We start from the raw sequence: 19,690 nt of genomic DNA on the forward strand, positions 1-19,690 counted from the left end.
CACAGAAAATGAAGTCCAGCAGACCACAGCACCCATAAGTTCTTATCCCCAAACCTGCAAATATACTTAGACCCGCACCTGTGCCTTCCCTGCCCCTTCCAATTACAAAGGGACAGTAACTTCCTCCTATGCTTCCACGAGGACATCTCCAAAGTCCGACGCCCCCCTTCTGAATCCCACCTCCTCCTTAGTCTTCAGAAACCTGAAATTCTACTGATTTTCCCTCCTCCTCCTATGTCTTCACCCTCTGTCCACGGCTACCACGGCCAACTTCAGGCTGAATCACTCGCAGTGTAGACTTTATGAACGATGTCCCCAGAGAGGTGCAGGCCAGGTCTCCATTTCCTCTTAGTTTTTGCTGCTTGTTTCCGCCCTCCGCACTCCACTAAAACCACTCTCGCCGGGGTTAGAGATGACCTTCTTGTTAACAAATCGGAGGGATGTTTTCAGTCCTTTGCTCTCTTAATCTCTACCCAGGTCCTGACACTCAATTAGCCATTTTTTTTTTCCTTTTGATAACTCCTCCCTTGGTTTCTGTCATAGCATAGTATTCTGATTTTCCTCCTGCAGGGCCCTCTTTCTCAGTCTCTCTCTTAAACATGTGTGTTCATTCATCTGAGCCACCCGCTTTTCTTGTTTTATACTGTCTCCTGGACCATCTCATCTTTTCTTTTGGCTTCTCTTATATGTTTTATGAAAACTGCCCATGTTTACCTTGAGGTTGAATCTCTTCTACCTGAACTTGGTTCCTTTCCTTCTCCCACCCGGTAGAGTCAATACATCAACACATTCGGATAGTTCCTCCGCTGAAACATCTGAAATCTATCCCCTTCCCAACACTGCTACTGCCACCTTCCTCTGCGAAGCTTGTAACATCGCTCACCTGGACGACTCCTGCAGTCACCTCCTAACTGGTCTCCCTCATTCCACCCTGGCCGCCCTACAATCCATTCTGCTGCAAAACCAGTTTCAAATGTTAACACGTCTATTCCATATTTTAAAACCTTCAATGGTTTTTCAGCTTCTTACTGTGAAACTGATGGTGTGTAAGGCCCATCGTGCTTGGCTTCTGCCTCCACCCTTAGGACTTCATCTCCCACCACGTTCTTGCTGCAATGAACACTCTGGAGCCTTTCTCTCCGAGCTCTCTCGCTGCCATACTCTGGACTCATGTAGTGACCACATTCCTTTCATTTCCTCAACGAGGACTCGACCCATTGCCTCCTGACCTGGGCCCAGGCTGCCTCTCGCCTTCACTCAGCACATCCCTGCACACCCTGTAGTTCTAGCTCAGCTACTGCTTAACCAGGATGCCTTCTCTAACCACCCCCGGGTCCGGTTAGGTTCTCCTCCCATGTGTACTCATGGGCCCCTGTACTTCCTGTTGCAAAGCCCCCCCAACGTGAATTTTCACTGCTTGTTAGTGAGGATGGGAAGAGGAAAGACAGGACCTAGGTAGACCCCCGGCAGCCAGAACCTGGTACATAACAAGTGTTCAACAGATGTTTCCCATGAACCAGTAAAGACTGATATAAAACTCACTCTTTATCCTGAATAACTCACTGCAGATAAGTGTGGATATATATTTAGCAAAGTATTTCCGGCTCTCATTGTAAAGTGTGGGTTTAATCATTTTTAACAAATGTTTGAGTTTTTTTTTTCTCAAAGTCCTGAGTTAAAAACCTTCTTTGCCACACATTGTCGATAAAGCCTGGGCTGACTAACCTCTACCTGAATTTTAAAGTCAAAGTTACACTGACCAGAGAGGGGAAAGCCAGGTAAGCAACACTCCACTCAGAATCCGCCTTTAAAAAGGCTTATTTTTTTATTTGGCTGTTTACACTATTTTGTTCGGTTAATTACGAGGCCAATTCTTGTTCAGTATATCGAGAGATCTTTCTATAAATAAGAGTTATCCAAAGTGGGAAGACTTGGGAGTTGGTGAATCCATTGCTGGGAGCCCCTACCTGGAAAGTTTTTCAGAAAGCTGTATGTTTTGAAAGCTGTTATTAGAGAACGGGTGGGCCAGATGAGTTCTAAAGTCACAACTCAAAGCACCTATATTCCTGTAAAGTATTTATGAGATGAGTCATTTTATTCTCTTCCCTCCTTCCCATCCCCACCAGTGGGTGTGTTCCACTAACCTCAAGAACCCGTCCTTATTTTTCTATGATTTATAACTTTGTCTGTTCTTTAGAAAATTGACTCTTAATACATAATCATTTTAAATCACTAGATTATACTAAGTATATGCTGCATTTCTTTAGAAAAATGAGCAGGCGGAATTGTTGGATTTGTAAGATGTGCAGAGATGACTCTAAGAGGCCTCCTTCAAAGTAAGTAGCATGTAAATTCTATTACCATTATAATGTATATTTATCACATGATAAGTAGGTGTATGTTTATTCAACTGCTGTCTTAATATATTTTGCTCAGAAAGTAAAATTTGCATTTACACGTAATTCCACTAGAAGGGCAATCATGTGTTACACTAAGGTTCCATTTTCATTATTCATGGTTTACACTTGAGAATTCAGCAGGTTTAATGTTTTTAGAGAGTCTTTTACGAACAAATATTCTTAGGTTTTTTTTAAGTCTTATATTGTTAAAATTTTATATGTTAAAATGAGATTCTTTCATCCAAAATATTTACATGGTTCAAACCCTCTATCTACAAACTGCCAGACCTTCATCCGTGGTTGGAAGAGGTGAGACTGGAGGGGTAACCAAATGCTCACCAAGCTCTCAGGTCTCTTCTATATTTTGCCATAACTCAAAATGAAGCCATTCAGATGGGGCCAGTGGCTATACTAAAATGGAAAGCGGAATGCCTGAGGAGGGTAGCAAACCATTTGACTGGATTTGCTCACCTTGAAGAATCCCCAGGCCGAGGATCCCTGTTAGGTTAGCCTGAGAGCCTGACCTCATCTGCATGGAGACTCAGTCATGGCCACACATCCCTGCTACAGTCGGAACTCTTGGTATGCAGGCTCCCACCCTGAGGTATCCAAATATCCAAAAATGCAAACCAGCTACTGTGTGTTTGGAGGATGCGGAGTCTCCAGTGGTGGGTGGGAGAGATAGGAAGACCCAAAGCTCAGCATTTCAATTGACCAGTTGAGGCTGCTGAACTGCACAGGCCTGTGTGAGAAGGAAGACGAGAAGGCTGGTTTGGGAAGAACTTCCTTCTCTTCTGCTGATGATTCGCATAGAGCATCACCATCAACGCTCGCCTTCCTTCTACCTGCCCTGACACCCACCATCAGGGCCGGCGAAGGCCAAGGAAAGAGAATTCACATTCTTCACAAACCAAGAGATGACGGTCATTTGATAAGTGCTTAATGCTCTTGACCTAACTTAATTTTCAGGGTAACTTTGTGGATAATAAAACTGAAGCTTGGAGATTTTAACTTAGACCAAAAGCTATTAAGTCCAGCACAGGAGTCAGAACCCAGGGCTGTCAGACTCCAAACACTCCTCATTCCTCTCTCCACAATGTTGCGATGTCTCAGAATGCTCCCGTATCTGTTTGGTACCTGCTCTCTCTGTCCAGAAGAAAGGAGGCGACACAAAAGTGGAGTCTGTTATTAGAAACTCCAGTGGATGAGGGGACAAAGGTGTTCAGAATTACCCTAAGGGAAACTGGTAGCCACGGGACAGCATGAAATTGGTGAAATACTCAGAAAAAATTACAAACAAAATGGGATTCAACCAAAACTAAATTTTACTTCACAGCTTTACCCCCAACCATAATTACCCCAATCACAATGCACCTCCATAAACTCACGACCCTTAGAGGCACAGGTACTCCCTTGCCAACAACCACCAACACCAAACTTTGAGCTAACCCAGGACAGTGACGGTATCTCCTCTCACACTGTAGCTTTTCTTCTTTCCTATATGACAGTTAGGTCTGCAGGACACCTTGCCAAGCACTTTTCATTTCGATGGATTGGAAAAGGTGATTTTAGGTTTCTGTTTTTATAGTTCTAATACGAGAAAGGAACAAGGAGTCTGACACCGTTTCATGGAAATGTTTGCTGAAAGCAATCTCAACGGCAGTGCACTGTTAAGCCTCAGTGCTGATGCAAACAGTTCATCTAGAACTAGCAAGTACCACCTGAACTTTCAGAAAACAAAGGATATTTGACCTTTCTAGGACTCCCAATATTTTTCTATGTCCCAGGTTACTTTTTAACCTCTTTAACTAATCTCCTTTCATTGTGTTAAGTACCTGCTAATGCAGATGGCTGTCCCCTCAACACTGAGTACTGAGCTAACTATACCAGGTGACAGCCAATGGGCAGTGCTTGCTTGTATCTATAGTGGCTTTTGATTAGATGCAGTTATTAAAAATAGGAAAAATAAGAATGTATCATAAACCGAATGGCAATGAACGGACTGAGTATTTTAAAGGAGGGAAAGAAAGTGATTCTGAAGAACAGTCACTTACCAATTCACCTCAAAAAGCCCACCAAAATGAAAGAAATGAAGTCTCGAAGCCAGTATCTTCCACAGATATTTTCAAAATGGTAAATAGCCTTTTTCATATGTTTAGGTCAAATGTAACTTGACATATTATTCACAGTGATAAAAACTAAAACCGTCAAGGTAAAAAAATATAGAGCAAATAACTGACCAAGAAAATATTTATACATAATAAATACAAAGTTATGTGTGCCACTAGGTTTTGTGGATAAACTCTAAGAGTCTAATAGATAAATGAGCAAACACATTGCTGGTGGCAGCGGCATACAACGTATAACCCTTTTAGAAGCATTGATTCTACTTCTGTTAATCTCTTAAAGGAATTACCTTGACTGCGGGCATGGCAAGCCTCAAGGACAGCTGGGTTATATTTGGTTTTATTAGTGAAAAATTAGAAATGATCAAAACACTCATTGAGAATAATTATGTAAACTATGGAATGCCCCCTTGTAGAATACTTCATGGTCACTATAAATGATACTGGCTCCCAGTGATTATAAATTTACAATTACTCATCTAGAGATAAAAGAATATTTCCCTAGTCAAAAATATAAATAAATAAATTTACAATTATAAATTATAACACTATAAATTGTGAAGACGTAAAAGGCTTATTAAAAGGGTATATATACATATATATATGTATGTGTGTGTGTATATACATGTATATACACACCACACACACATATAAAGTATGCACACACATATGCAGAGAATGATTACTTCTTGGTTAAAAGCACACAAACATGCATACAACCAAAAAACTAAAAAGAAATACATCAAAATATTAACAATGGTAATCTGGGCCACAGAGATTATAAAACTCTGGTTCTTTATCTTTTAAAATTTATTTTATCAGATTTTCATGTTTTTTCTACTTTTATATTTTTATAATTCTTATCACTTAGAAAGTAAAAATAAAACGTAAAAGATCACTGGGAAATAAATTTCCATCCAAAACTACACACAAATAGAGTATAACTATATTTGGGCATTATTTTCAAGAAAGCATATTCCTATTTAGTTCAGAAAAAGCTTGAGAATATTTTAGTGCAATGAGCACCTTTTGTTTCTTTTCAAAGCCTTACTCTGGAGGAAGCATTACAGTGGGCCCAGTCTTTTGAAAAGTTGATGGCTACGAAATGTGAGTATCATGTACATATCATTTTTTAATAACTAGTCGGTTTTATTCTTGGAGGAAAATGAGGGAACTTGGTGATGTATGTTTGCTGCTCTTCTCATAGCCTTCTAAACAGCAACTGCCACGGTTAAAAAAAGAAACCTGAAAATAGTTTGCCGTGTCAACCAGTATTATTTTCTTTGGTGTTAATTAAAGCAAGATTAGTCATTGTGAACATTTATTCTTCACAAGTATATGTGTAAAATCCCTTGGAAAATATGCTTAAATAGTAATACATACTGAAATATACTGCCTTCCTGTAGTTTTCTGAAGTTATAATTTAAAAAAAAAACTAACAATTTCCTCTTCTTAGTGCCTTGAGAAGAATAAATTTGAGTTTTGATATTCTAAAAATCCTCAAAGTTTGCTTCTAACTTTATCAGTGTCTGATTTAAGTGGGACTTCATATAAGTCCATATTTAGTTATATGTAAGTGTCAGAACTCAGATGGTATAAATGGAAGGTGACAGCAGTGGATGTGAGGAAGATAAAGTCAGAGGCTCAACACAGGACATAGGAAGGAGCAGTGAACTGTGTCTGGGTAGGCAATTGGGAGGCTGTAGGAAATGATAAACACCAGAAGACAGGTACAGAGAAACATTAGGGCGCACTCAAAGAAAATTCCTCTGTTGGCTGAACTTGGTACTTTTTTCAAAATGCAGTTTGTTCCCCTCCAACGTCTGCTAGTGATTTGCTCTAGACCTTTTTTTATTTGAGATTCCCTGTTAGCTTCTCTGTGAACGTTTAATCTGTTTACATCTATTGACTGTGGGAGGGGAGTTAGCTGTGATACCCAAGGTTTAAATTGGCAGGGGTGCCAGCAGTTATCCTGGGCAGGGGGCTTTCTGTCCCCCAAGGCTCACCATGTTCCTGGGGTCCTGCCTGCTCTTCTCGACTCAAGGGCCCCCCCACCCTGGTTCGGAGACAGCTGTCGCCACCTGGCCTCGAGGGCCATGGCACAGGTGCGGAGCCCTGGCTACTCCTACTGAAACACCTTAGCCAGCCGGCCTGGCTCTTATTCCATGGCGCCCACAGTGCTGGGACCCACAGCTCCAGGCTCTGTCACCACCTGAGGGCCCACCTCAGGTAGCAGCCCTTCCCAGTGGGCACTGAAGGCCACGCTTTCTTTCTCGGATGCCACCATCCCCGCCTCTCACTTTTCAGATGTACCTCATAGTTCGTGATCTGGTTTGCCAGCATGACGGCAAATTTTAAGATATGTATCCTTTTGGTCAATTTTAGGACATTGGTATAGGAGGAAGAGACTGAAGTGTATGTTCAGTTGGCTATCCTGACTGAGCCTCTGTTAGTAATTCAGAGTTCGTCCCAACCCCCAGTAATCCATATTGTGCAGCATTGCCAGATTAATCTCCCTCTTGGAGTTTACTATTCTTCATCTGCAAAACGGCATAATATCATGTATCCTTTCAGCATTCCTGTGCAGGTTAAATATACACCCCCTCGTTCAATGCCTGATACAGAGGAGACACACAGTGACTGAGAGTTATTTCTCTTAGAAATAAAGTGCTTGTCTTGAATAGCATGCCTTTTTCTCTGCTGCCCACCCAAAAGTCCAAAATCTCCAACCCGGTTTGCAGGACTCTATACCTAACCTGACGCACTTTCTCACCCTCACCTCCAGCTCTGTCCCCACGCGTGACATGCCCTTCCGCCCCTGTGACGCCTGCCCTGTCTTCTACACGTCCAGCTCCCCTGGTCCAGGCTTTTGCCTCTCTGTCTCCTCTATCTACTCTGCCCATCCTTAAAGGTAAAATTCAAGTTCCACTTTCTCCTCTTGGAAACCTCCTGGAAATATTTTTCTCTCTCTCTTCTATTTGATGGTATCATTATTTACTTTGCTTCTAATTATAGCAATTTCGTGTCCTGGGTTTTTTTCCGCAGCTGCTTTCTCACTAGATTGTAAATTCCCTTAGAGCACAGATCACTTCTCATCCACCTTTCATCTTACCTCCCAGAGGCCGAAATTGTGCTTTGTACCTAATGGGCATGCAATAAATGTTCAATGAATAAATACAAGACAAACATTAGTAAGAAAAGATCAAAACGCCAAACCAGATTGTGTAAGAGTTTCTGTGCCAATCCTGGCAGCCTCATAAACTAAGTGAATAAAGTTAATTACTCAGAAAAAATTTTCAAGTGGCATCTTGGCTAGAATTAGCAATTTAGAGATCTAGCATCATAAGAATAAGTAAGGTCTAAAGAAAAGATAAGGACAGGAAGACAGCATACTGCTCTTTACAAAAATCGCCAAAAACAGGGTACTAACCTTACTAGAAATTGAATTACTGTGAAATTCATGTAAAAATTCAACAATCATGTAATAAAAAGGTGATAAAACAAATCATTCTATGGGACACACAATCAGAAAGATAAAACTAAGAATACAAACATTAAATGTGCCAGAGAATAGACTGCATTTACAGTAACCAAGCACAGGAGTAAAACGCATCCTCTAGCTAAGACACACAGATGCCTCCACACAGATTAAAAAGCAATTTCTAAGAATATGTAGTTCAGAAACCCACATGGCAAAGATTCTCACAAGAGGCAAATTTTGAGCTGGGACTTAAATGACTCAGATTGTTGTAAAATGATAGAGTTCTGACTGTAAGTATTTTAAAGATAGGAAACGGTTTTAAAAGAAATAAGTTCAGTGAAGACAAACGAGTGCTTCTTTCAATGAAAAAATGTAGTGTGTAGTATTCCTCGGGATTTGGTGTGAAGACTGGTCTCATTAAAAAAATCTCCACAATGAATTAAAGAGAAAGTACCCTGCAGAAGTTCCAAGTTTATAGATGATAGAAAGTCCTTCAAGTTTCCAAACATCCAAGATTTTAGGAAAAAATTATTTTCAAATGGGCATAAAAGTAGTAATAACTTTTTTTTTTTAATTTTATTTTTGGCTGCATCGAGTCTTCGTTGCTGCCAGCGGGGGCTACTCTTCGTTGCGGTGCGCAGGCTTCTCATTGCGGTGGCTTCTCTTGTTGCGGAGCATGGGCTCTAGTCATGCAGGCTTCAGGAGTTGTGGCATGTGGGCTCAGGAGTTGTGGCACGTGGATCAGGAGTGTGGCTCGCGAGCTCTAGAGTGCAGACTCAGTAGTTGTGGCGCACAGGCTTCGTTGCTCCGTGGCATGTGGGATCTTCCCGGATCAGGGCTCGAACCCATGTCCCCTGCATTGGCAGGCGGATTCTTAACCACTGCGATACCAGGGAAGACCAATGATCACCTAAAAGCTGAGGACTCTACAAACTGGAAAGGTCAAGACTAAAAAATAATTACAATCAAAACTTTGATTAATCAAGGTTTTAAATTTGATTTTGATTAAAATATCAGAAAAGAATGCCAGAAAAGAATGCAGAAGGCTCATACGTAAATAATATTCTTTGGCCAAATCTCAAAAGATGAGGATAGAGGTTTCCCACTAATATCCGAGTAAAGTATGCTTAATATAAATAAAAATAAGTTTAAAATGGCAACTAATGCCCTTGGATGAGTCATTCAATCCTTCCATGTGTCTGGCTGACCTTCCTGGCACTGGACAGTATACAGTGAAAGAGGCCTAGAGGGTCACTGTGCTCAGCTCGTGTGCACCCCCTAGAGGGAGGAGAGAGACAAACAGGAAAGCCAACTAATAGCTTAATTAATTCCAGAACGTAGTAAGTGCTTTGAAGAAAATAAAACCAGGTCGTATTACAAAGAAAGACAGGAGTAAGAGGGAAATTCAACAAGATGATTAGAGACAAACTGTCGGAAGGTGTAAAATGTGAGCTCAGAACTGAATGACGAGAAGCGGCCAGCCATACTGGGGTCTGGGGTCAGAGCGGCCCAAGCAGAGGGAAACCGTGTTCAGAAGACCCTGAGATACGAATGAGGTTAGTGCCTTCAATTAGCCAAAGAAATGCAGCCTAACAGGAGCACAGGGCCTTACAGGCCACATGAAAGGCCTTAAATGCAAAGTAACAAGCATTAGTGTGCTTTGAGAAGTACCCTCTGAGGGTGGGGAGGGTAAGGGAGGGGAGGAGATGAAGAGATACAAACTACGAGGTAGAAAACACAGAAGACCCAAGGATGCAACGTACAGTACAGGGAATCCTGCCAATGTTTTATGGTAACTTTATATGGAGTATGATCTATAAAAATATCAAATCACTATGTTGTGTCCCTGACACTAACATAATATTGTAAGTCAATAAAAGAAAAAATCAATAAAAGTACGCGCTCGTTCTCTTCTGAAGAAAAGAAGCAGAGAGACTAGTTAGAAGGCTATTTCAGTAAACCAGGTAAGACTGGAACTCAGTAGGGAAGACAAAACCTGGAGTAATTAGCATATAGATGCTAATCGAAGCCATGGCCCTATGAGTTCACTTAGAGGGAGAGTTCAGAGAGAGGTGAGCAGAGATCCAGACGTGGAGCTTCGATGCACACCAGTATTTCCATATCCAGGGAAGAGAAGGAGCTTGTGAAGGAGATGTTAAAGAAGCATCAAGTGAGTGAAGAATGACCGGACAGCATATCATCACGGGAGGCAAAGGAGACAGCGCTTCAGGAAGGGAGGTGTGCACTGTGTCTAAGGCCGCCGGGAAGTCAGGTAAGACGTGGAAGGAACACGGACCATCGGGTGGGGCAACATGACGTCAACTGTGCCAAGAGACGAGCAGCCTGGGGGGCACGGTGGAGATGGACTGGACAAGAGGAAGCAAGGCAGACGCTACAGGGAATGATTTACATAGATTTTGCTGTGAAGTTCATCAGAGAAAAGCACAGAGACTGGAAGGAAGCGTGAATGCGGTCCACACTGGGCGTAAAGAGTCAGTAGCTGTCATTGGTTTTACCTGGGAAATAAAGCAGCATATTTGCAGATGACGGCAACCATCGGAGAGGAAGAAACGGATGACACAGACTAGAGTGGAGGCGACTTTAAGAGCAAAGGAGCAGTGCAAGGCAACAGGGAAAGCAAAATCAGGTGGGAGCCACAAGTGAACTGTTTGGCCCCCCCAAAAAGCAACTGGGATCCCTTCCTCTCAGGAGGAGAGTCAGAAAGGGCAGGTCCCAGCGGAGGTAGGTTGGTTGATTTGGTGGAGAGAAGGCAAGGGAATCTCCATCTAATCAAACCTGTGTTCTCAGCTAAATTTGAAGCAGGGTCGTCAGCAGCTGAGGAGCGGATGAGTTGCATTGTGAAAGGAGGGGACGGGAAATAGTTGCTGGAGGGCTGGAGAGCCACGATATTAGGGGAGGACGGCAGGGCGACAGGGCGATGCTGGGGGCCCATTTTAAAATTTGCAGTGGTGATTTCAAGTGAGAAAGCACAACTGCGTATTCTTCCACGGCCTGTTGTGTGCACTCCGGCACAGACACAAGAGCAGACATACAGTTAAGCCCTTCTGGATCGGCAGGGGTTCTGAATCCCAGAATTTGCATCCATCTTAAGTTTGGCCAACATCATCCTTAAATGTACTGAACGCTTCCCTCCCTTTCTCAGCGATCACAGTCACCATGGACAGCCTTGGAAATGCCAGACGGAAAGTGCAGGATTATCGCAGTGCTGAAGGCACCGCAGTGCATCACGGCAGAGAGTGGACACCACAGGTCACTGAGGGACATTGCTGTTCCCTCCTGTGTGTCCCTCGGCTCTCCTCATCCGTGAGATTCCGTGCTGCTCACTGGGGACTGGCAGCTCCCTACACCACCCTGTAGTCTCAGCGCCGCTGCCCACAGCTGTTGCCATGGCTCCCCTCGCCATCCCTCATGATCCCCATGCTGCCATGCCTCACCCGTCCCGCCAGCACTTTTGTCTTCTTTAACTTTTTATGCATGTCCTGACCTTGCAGGGAAAACAACAGAACAACAACAAACCTGGCCTTTTGTAGACCTCAATGTTCAGTTAGTACATTTTCTGTCTCGCTCTCAAGAAACCAAAAAGTAACAGCTTGCCAGGTATAATCCTCTGTTCTTTGGTGCTCCCTGGATGCTGAATAATTAGAGCCTGCCTCTTTAGTTTTCAAAATCTACAGACAGTCTCTTTAAAATACAGAAGCACGGGGCTTCCCTGGTGGCGCAGTGGTTGAGAGTCCGCCTGCCGATGCAGGGGACACAGGTTCATGCCCCAGTCTGGGAGGATCCCACATGCCGCGGAGCTGCTGGGCCCGTGAGCCATGGCCGCTGAGCCTGCGCGTCCGGAGCCTGTGCTCCGCAACGGGAGAGGCCACAGCAGTGAGAGGCCTGCGTACAGCAAAAAAAATAAAAAATAAAAAATACAGAAGCACGAGGGATCCAAAAGCCTAGATTAACAAACGTTTCTTTACTGGGTACCTGTTATCCGTCAGGCAGCACGTAGGCATGGGGCATGCAAAGGTGAGTGACTGCAGTGCTTGTTCTCAAAGGGCTTGCAGGCGAGGGGAGAGTAAGAGAAGTAAATCAACCAACAGAACAGACTGTGGTACAGAGGGAGATAAATGAGAATGAAAATAAGTGTGGACTAGGTGCTGCTTGTCAACTGACAGGAAGCACTTATCTAACCTGCTGTGGGGACAGGGGCTTCAGAGAGATTTTCTTCAGAAACTGAGATACCAAACCTGAGTCTTAGATCAGGGTATAAAGCCCGCCACACAGAAGGAACTGCATATACAGCAGCATGGCAGTAACACACTACCTGGCCAGGAAGAGCAAGGCGCAAACCAGGACGGTGTTCAGGCTTGACAGGATGAGGTTGGAGAGGTAGACAGTGCGGTATCCTCATGCGCCCTGCAGCCACTGCCGAGAGGTAGGGGTTTTACCATTAGAGCAATGGGAAAGTTTGAAGGCTATAAATAAAGGGCCATGGCCGGATTTTCGTTTTACAGATTTTTCTCTAATAAGAGTGCAGAAAAGATTGAAAGCAGATCAGATGGATGAACTTAGGCTTTTTCAGATTAGATATTTTACAAATATTCCCCCCGAATCATAAACAAAAGTAACATGTAAAAGTAAAACAGAAGATAATGCCATAAATAAAACAGATAGTGTCTTTAATATACAAAGAGACCTGGAAATTCAAAAAAACAGTAACAATGAAAAAGAAAAATGGACAAAAAATTTGAAGTTCACAGAAAGAAAAGAAATGGTCTGGAATAAAGAAAAAATGTTTAAGCATTAATATTTTTAAAACACAAATTTAAATAATTACAAGTCACTGGTTTTACCCAATCTGATTGGGAAGGAAGGAGTGTGTAGACATGTCAACACTGCTATTACTAATGAAAAACAATGAAATATTTCTGAAAGCAATTTTACAATAGGTATCAAGAGTCTCCAAAAATATTACATCATCAATCTAGTAATTCTACTCTTTTAATTCTAGGGAAATAATTAGAGATGCAAAGATTTATAAACCAAAATGGCCAATGTAGAATACTTTACAACATATAAAGGGGAAATAATCTAAATATTCGATAATGGTAGCACGGCTAAATATAATACAGTGTAGTAGTCACGCAATGGACTATTACATGACCTTTAAGAGTAAACAGGAGAAAAAAAAAAGAGTAAATAAGAGAAAGTGTTTGCTGCACCATATTAAGTATGAAAGAGTGATACAAAATTGCTTTCATTGTATAATGCCAATAAGGTAATTTGAGAGTGTGTCTGTATTTGTGAAGATGAATGAATACTGTTTAGGTAGCAAGTTAAATGAATACTGTTTAGGTAGAAAGTTAAACATGAACAAAGGACTGAAAGAGTGAAAGGAAATATATCAAGTTGTTAACAAATTTCTGTATTTAAGTTGCTTTTATAATAATACAGCAAAGAGAAGTTAGGAGAAAAACCAGAAATGGTTAATATCATACAAGGCAAACCAGAGAATTTCAATAAAACAGACTTATTTTAAAACTGCACACAGAGGCTGGTAGAATTATGGAATTCATTTTCCCCAGTGGTACATATTAAAAATAAAATGGATTTAACATAATTTTAGACACTTTTCTGGTGGCAGACTGCCACACAGCCCATTTTTAGGATTTAATGCATGCCCTGAGCCTTGCCGCCTTGCAGAAAACAATCCTGGAATAGATGGGGCACCATTCTGACTCAGACAAGAGGAATGTCATGTTTCCTTTCTATTTACATCAAGATACCAGCATGTGTCACCTTGTGTGTCACAGAAATACTAATTTCAGTGACTAATTTGTAAAGAACACACTAGAGGGGCTTCCCTGGTGGCGCAGTGGTTGAGAGTCCGCCTGCCGATGCAGGGGACACGGGTTCGTGCCCCGGTCTGGGAGGATCCCACATGCCGCAGAGCGGCTAGGCCCGTGAGCCATGGCCGCTGAGCCTGCGCGTCCGGAGCCTGTGCTGCGCAACGGGAGAGGCCACAACAGTGAGAGACCCACGTACCGCAAAAAAAAAAAAAAAAGCACACACTAGGGAGTCCCAAAGGCACCACTCTCATTCTTCAAGGAAAAAGCGTACACTACGTGTGACATAAACCTAGCTCTTCCATCTTCTCAGTTTAATGAGCAATTCTCCTGTTTATCCCTATTACTCTGCTCAAGCAGAATCACGGTCTCTGGAGCATTAGTGCTCAGAAAGGAGCATCATTTAAAACCTCAGAACGGGCCGCACTGGGCTGCATCGCCTGATTTGGAAAAGGCTTTCCCCCCTTGTAATCCCCTTGTTGTATGAGTCAATAGAAATTCTAAAGTGAGCAATTCAGTTCTGACTTTAATAACTGCTTGGATTCCTGGAACAGTTTCTTTTTCTTTTATTTAATTAATTTATTTATTTTGGCTGCGTTGGGTCTTTGTTGCTGAGCGCGGGCTTTCTCTAGTTGCGGCAAGCGGGAGCTACTCTTCCTTGCGGTGCACGGGCTTCTCATTGCGGTGGCTTCCCTTGTTGTGGAACACAGGCTCTAGGCGTGTGGGCTTCAGTAATAGTGGCATGTGGGCTCATAGCTGTGGCTTGCGGGCTCTAGAGCGCAGACTCAGTAGTTGTGGAGCACGGGCTTAGTTGCTCTGCAGCCTGTGGGATCTTCCCGGACCAGGGCTCGAACCCGAATCCCCTGCATTGGCAGGCGGATTCTTAACCACTGTGCCACCAGGGAAGTCCCCCTGGAACACTTTTGTACAACTATTTTCAGCTGCTTAACTTACATAACAATTAGCCTAATGAAGACAAAATTCTATAAAACATACCAATCATGTGAGCTACTTGTTCTACACACCAGAGTCCTATCCGTAATATCAGACAAGTTCAAGCGGTCCAGGTTAGCTTTCACTAGGATATGATACAGTAATATGTGGTACTAAAATCTCACTAATGTACAAGAAAGGTGCATTTCTTGTTCATGCTACACAATGACTGGGTCAACTGTAGCTCTGTTGCAGGTCTTTATTCTGGCCTTCAGACTAAAGGAGCAGCTCTTCCAGAATGCATCCTTCTCACGTTTTTTTGGGGGTGGGGCGGGGAGCAAGCGCAGAACCACGTGATGGTCCTCCTGAAGCCTTCTGCCTGACCTGCACATGACACTGTGCGTGGGTGTCATTGGCTGACACAAGCCCAATGAGCAAGGCTGAAGTAAGTGGGACATGAAAGTACAATCCTCCTCCAAGAAGGGCAGGAATAACTGAGAACAATACCACCGTCTACCGCATCGGGTATCTATAGAAAAATACATGTGGCAACACACGGATGGGTTCATCAGCAGAGGACTCGGGAATGTTGAGAACTGCTGAACCCTTCGGCCAGCCCCAGAAGACCCCTCCTCCACTCAATCAGGAGGGAAGTCAAAGAAGGCAGATACAGATGCAGGCAGCTTCTAGAATAAGAATCCCTAAACATTTTACTATACAGTTAAGCTAAACATAAATATAAACACAAATCTGGAATAGTATAACATGTAATCTAACACTGGTTTCCAAATTATCCCCCCACCTGCTCCCCAACCCATCCGCTTAACCCATGCAAGCAGCCTGGTGGCTAAGTCTCATTCCAGGATCTGTAGATTTCATCTGGTAGCTTGTTTTTTTTCCTATTCCATAACTCATTTATTTTAGGATCCTTATTTTCTGTTCCTAATGAAGCACTCAGTCAAAATTTCTCTAAGTACAAAAAATTGCTTTTTATTTTCTTAAATAGGATTCTAGTTCTTTCAATACACACTGCAAATTACTGGCTTCCAGCTTCACTTTTATGCCAGAAATGGCTTTCTGTTTTGATTTGTTTTGTTTTTTGGCTTGCCTACCCATTCAGCTGTTTCTCTAATAGGAATACCAATTGCTACATCTGCATTCTCTGACCCCAGCTTTCTGTGTCTGTGATGAGGTGAGGCACATCTTAAAGTTAATTGCTGTGAAAACAAACTTCTTGTTTTAAGTGTAAGGTAAAATATATTCCCCCATTGGGTAGAAATACCAAATCCATATCCTTTCCTTGTTACATCTTTATACAAGCCCTACCCCCATCTCGTCTGTCCTCTCAATTCAAACAATGATTCTTTTGAACCATCTCTCACCCAAAGTCGTGAAGGCTACACTTGCTCCCATGATACTAATGAACCAAGCTCTAATTTTGTGTCTTCCTAGGATAGCACATTTCTTGCAGATCACCAGCTTTCCCCAACCCTAATGCCTCCTTAGAAGGTGTTATTAGAATCTGCCTCTGTTTGAGTTTTTCTCTTGAATACAGAATACCTTAATTGTTGTCTTTATTTTTGTATCAGTGGTGACAGAGCAGTAGAAGCCAAGGAGTCAAGAAGCCTGGCTTTCTGGTGCTAGGAAACTCATTAGATCCTATCTCTAATGTGAAGATCTAGGAAAATAGGATTTTACTTACCATTGCTATTCCCTCTGATTACTATTATTTCTTGTAACGGTTAACAATACTAAGATATTGTTAGTCAAAATCCTATGTTTCATCACGTGTTCAATGTGCCTACATACACATTTCTGTCACTATTGTTGGAAAGTTACGTTGTCTTATCATTTAGCAATTCAATTTCTCAGATATGCCAAGAGACTTCCTAGTCACCAAAAGAAGTTTAATATTTTTCTCAGAGGGTTCATCTTGAATCTTGAGAATACTTGATCCCCCCCTCAAAGATTCTGATTAATGTGTTAGATTTGTGAAAACTCACTTAACGCTCTTCTTCAAACACTGGTGCCCACAAAATAGTGGCTCAATTGGGAAAGTTCCTCCCACACGTTTGCCCCTATCTTCCCACTTCAGAAAAGACCAGAGCTGAGGATGACCATCTCTGGCATCAAGTGTCTCTTAACGGTTGTTCTGCACATCCTCACTGTCCTGTTCTGGATTTTTTTTTTTTTTTTTTTTTTGCGGTACATGGGCCTCTCACTGTTGTGGCCTCTCCCATTGCGGAGCACAGGCTCCGGATGCACAGGCTCAGCGGCCATGGCTCACAGGCTCAGCCGCTCCGTGGCATGTGGGATCTTCCCGGACCGGGGCACGAACCCGTTGTCCCCCCAGTCGGCAGGTGGACTCTCAACCACTGCGCCACCAGGGAAGCCCCTGTTCTGGATTTTGAGGTAGGTTCCAACACCCTATCCGAATTCCATTCCCTGCCTCGTCCTTCATTTCTGGTGTGAACCATAAACCACGGATATGAAGTTGAATTGTTCATTATCCATGTTCTCCTGCTCTAATTGGATATGAGAAACACCCCGGGTTATACAGCCTGATGAGTTTATCACTTCTACATGGTCTGGACATTTTCCTTTCAACCCTGACCTGCCTGTTTAGATTCTAAACCTTGCTCTTACCCTCCAGTTTGTACTGAGGTTTTAGATTTTTCATGTCAGTTTCATGATCAGAGCTCTCTCCCACTGAGGCCATTTAAGTCCTGTTTCTGCGTCCTTGTGACCTATTCCATCCTAGACCCAGCCACACTAGTGGGCATTTTGCTCTGAGTAACACAGAATAAAGGAATGAAGGAATGACCCCACCACTAACTGGCACTGTCAAAACATGCTTCAGAGGCATAGATGTAACTGAGATGTAGGGTGTGTGTGTGTGTGTGTGTGTATCATTATATAATACTCACTTGTTAAATAATTTGGGAGCTCGATTCAGATGTTAGTTTTAAACTGCATTGCATATTGTTCAGATATTTTTAGGATGCTGACCCAGGAAAATAAACTGATTTCTCCTCTACTTTTAGATGGTCCAGTAGTCTACGCAGCATACTTAAAAATGGAGCACAGTGATGAAAATATTAAATTCTGGATGGCGTGTGAAACCTATAAGAAAGTTGCCTCACAGAGGAGCAGAACTTCTAGGGCCAAGAAACTTTATAGGACTTACATCCAGCCACAGTCCCCTAGAGAGGTAACCACACCTGACAATGCCAGCAACCGGAAATCAGTACACCCCAGGAAAGCGTTAGTGTCTGTCAAGCACACGTATGTGCCAGCACTTTACATCCAGTACCTCCTATAGTGTTATGTACTCAGTATTGTTAACCTTATTTTACAGATAATAAACCTGAGAATCTGAGAGGTTAATTTAACTTCTTCAGTGTCACACAGCACTTAAGTAGGAAAGTTAGGCCTGTCTGGCTCCAAAGCCTCTCCTCATTAAGTTATCTTAATTCCCAGGAAAGTGGAAAAAAAAAGAAGTCCTTGTAAGAATTGACTCTACTACAAGAAACAACAGATAGCACCGACATGGTGACTTCCCCAGTGGGGGTGGGCAAAGGGTGCCATCACTGCTCACCTTAGTTTAAAACCAGCAAACCCAGCAAACATCCACACCGACATCCCTGCCAATCACTTACAACTGGAGAAAGGAAATAAAGAGTCATGAATGAAACGGACACCCTGAGACTCCTCCTGGTGGAGAGAAAACGAGGAATGAACATTCTGGTCAAGAGGAGAAGGGTGGAGGGTGGTTTATGAGATTCCTGTCTTTCAGGAGAGTCCAACATTATTGACTTGTTTCTCAAAACTCTTGTCTGGAAAATACTTGGTTTATTGAATAACCATTTCTCTCCTCTATTTCTCCACTTCTCTTCACTTTCTTCCCATTTCAGGGCATAGTCAGTTAAATCAACATTCATGACTGTTAAGGAAGATAAACTTCAAAATAGCCCCAATTTCCCTTTTCTTTAAAAGAGGCCTCCATCTCATAAACTCTTTGCTTGCAGACTCCACTAACAAACCACTTGTATCTGCCTAAGGAAGCAACGGTTTCTGGTATTTCCCTGGTCTTGGCCCTCATGTTTTGTGGGGAGTTTTTTTGTTTTTTTTTTTAATCTGGGATGTGGAGTTGGATGTTTACTTTTTCAAAAGCAAGTAGCTTATCTCTTATCAGTCTTTTAAGATACCAATGAAACTGCAAACAAAATTACCCTATTCCACTGAAAAGGAGAGGAGGAAAAAAATTAAACCTTTCTATTCCATTTTCATCTTCAATTATGCCTACTTATGTTCTACATGTAATTTCACTTTTCAGATTAACATTGACAGTTCGACAAGAGAAACCATCATCAAGAATATTCAAGAACCCACTCAAACGTGTTTTGAAGAGGCTCAAAAAATAGTGCATATGCACATGGAAAGGGATTCCTATCCCAGGTTTCTAAAGTCAGAAATGTACCAGAAACTTCTCAAGACTATTCAACCCAACAACAATTATTGACCACCACTCAAAAGTTTAAATTGAAGATGGTATACTGAAAGTCCTGGCTTTGTGCTTTTAATATAAAAGAAAAAAATCTGGGCTTCCCTGATGGCGCAGTGGTTAAGAATCCACTTGCCAATGCAGGGGACACGGGTTCGAGCCCTGGGCCGGGAAGATCCCACATGCCGTGGAGCAACTAAGCCCGTGCGCCACAACTACTGAGCCTGCACTCTAGACCCCACGAGCCACAACTACTGAAGCCCACGCGCCTAGAGCCTAAGCTCTGCAACAGGAGAAGCCACCGCAATGAGAAGCCCGTGCACCGCAACAAAGAGTAGCCCCCACTCGCTGCAACTAGAGAAAGCCCGCGTTCAGCAACAAAGACCCAACTC

At 42.7% G+C, this 19,690-nt stretch overlaps 1 protein-coding gene across 1 annotated transcript; it reads left to right on the forward strand.

Annotated features, from left to right (window-relative positions):
* Positions 1-2,271: 2,271 nt before the first annotated feature.
* On the forward strand, positions 2,272-19,316 carry RGS13 (regulator of G protein signaling 13; the record flags this gene model as incomplete). Its single annotated transcript, XM_079723997.1, has 4 exons — positions 2,272-2,336; positions 5,571-5,632; positions 17,839-18,005; positions 19,131-19,316. The coding sequence occupies 4 exons, from the start codon at positions 2,272-2,274 to the stop codon at positions 19,314-19,316; spliced, it is 480 nt and encodes a 159-aa protein (XP_079580123.1).
* Positions 19,317-19,690: the final 374 nt, after the last annotated feature.

The sequence above is a fragment of the Hyperoodon ampullatus genome, assembly GCF_949752795.1.
Source record: "Hyperoodon ampullatus genome assembly, chromosome: 2".
Lineage (NCBI taxonomy): Eukaryota > Metazoa > Chordata > Mammalia > Artiodactyla > Ziphiidae > Hyperoodon > Hyperoodon ampullatus.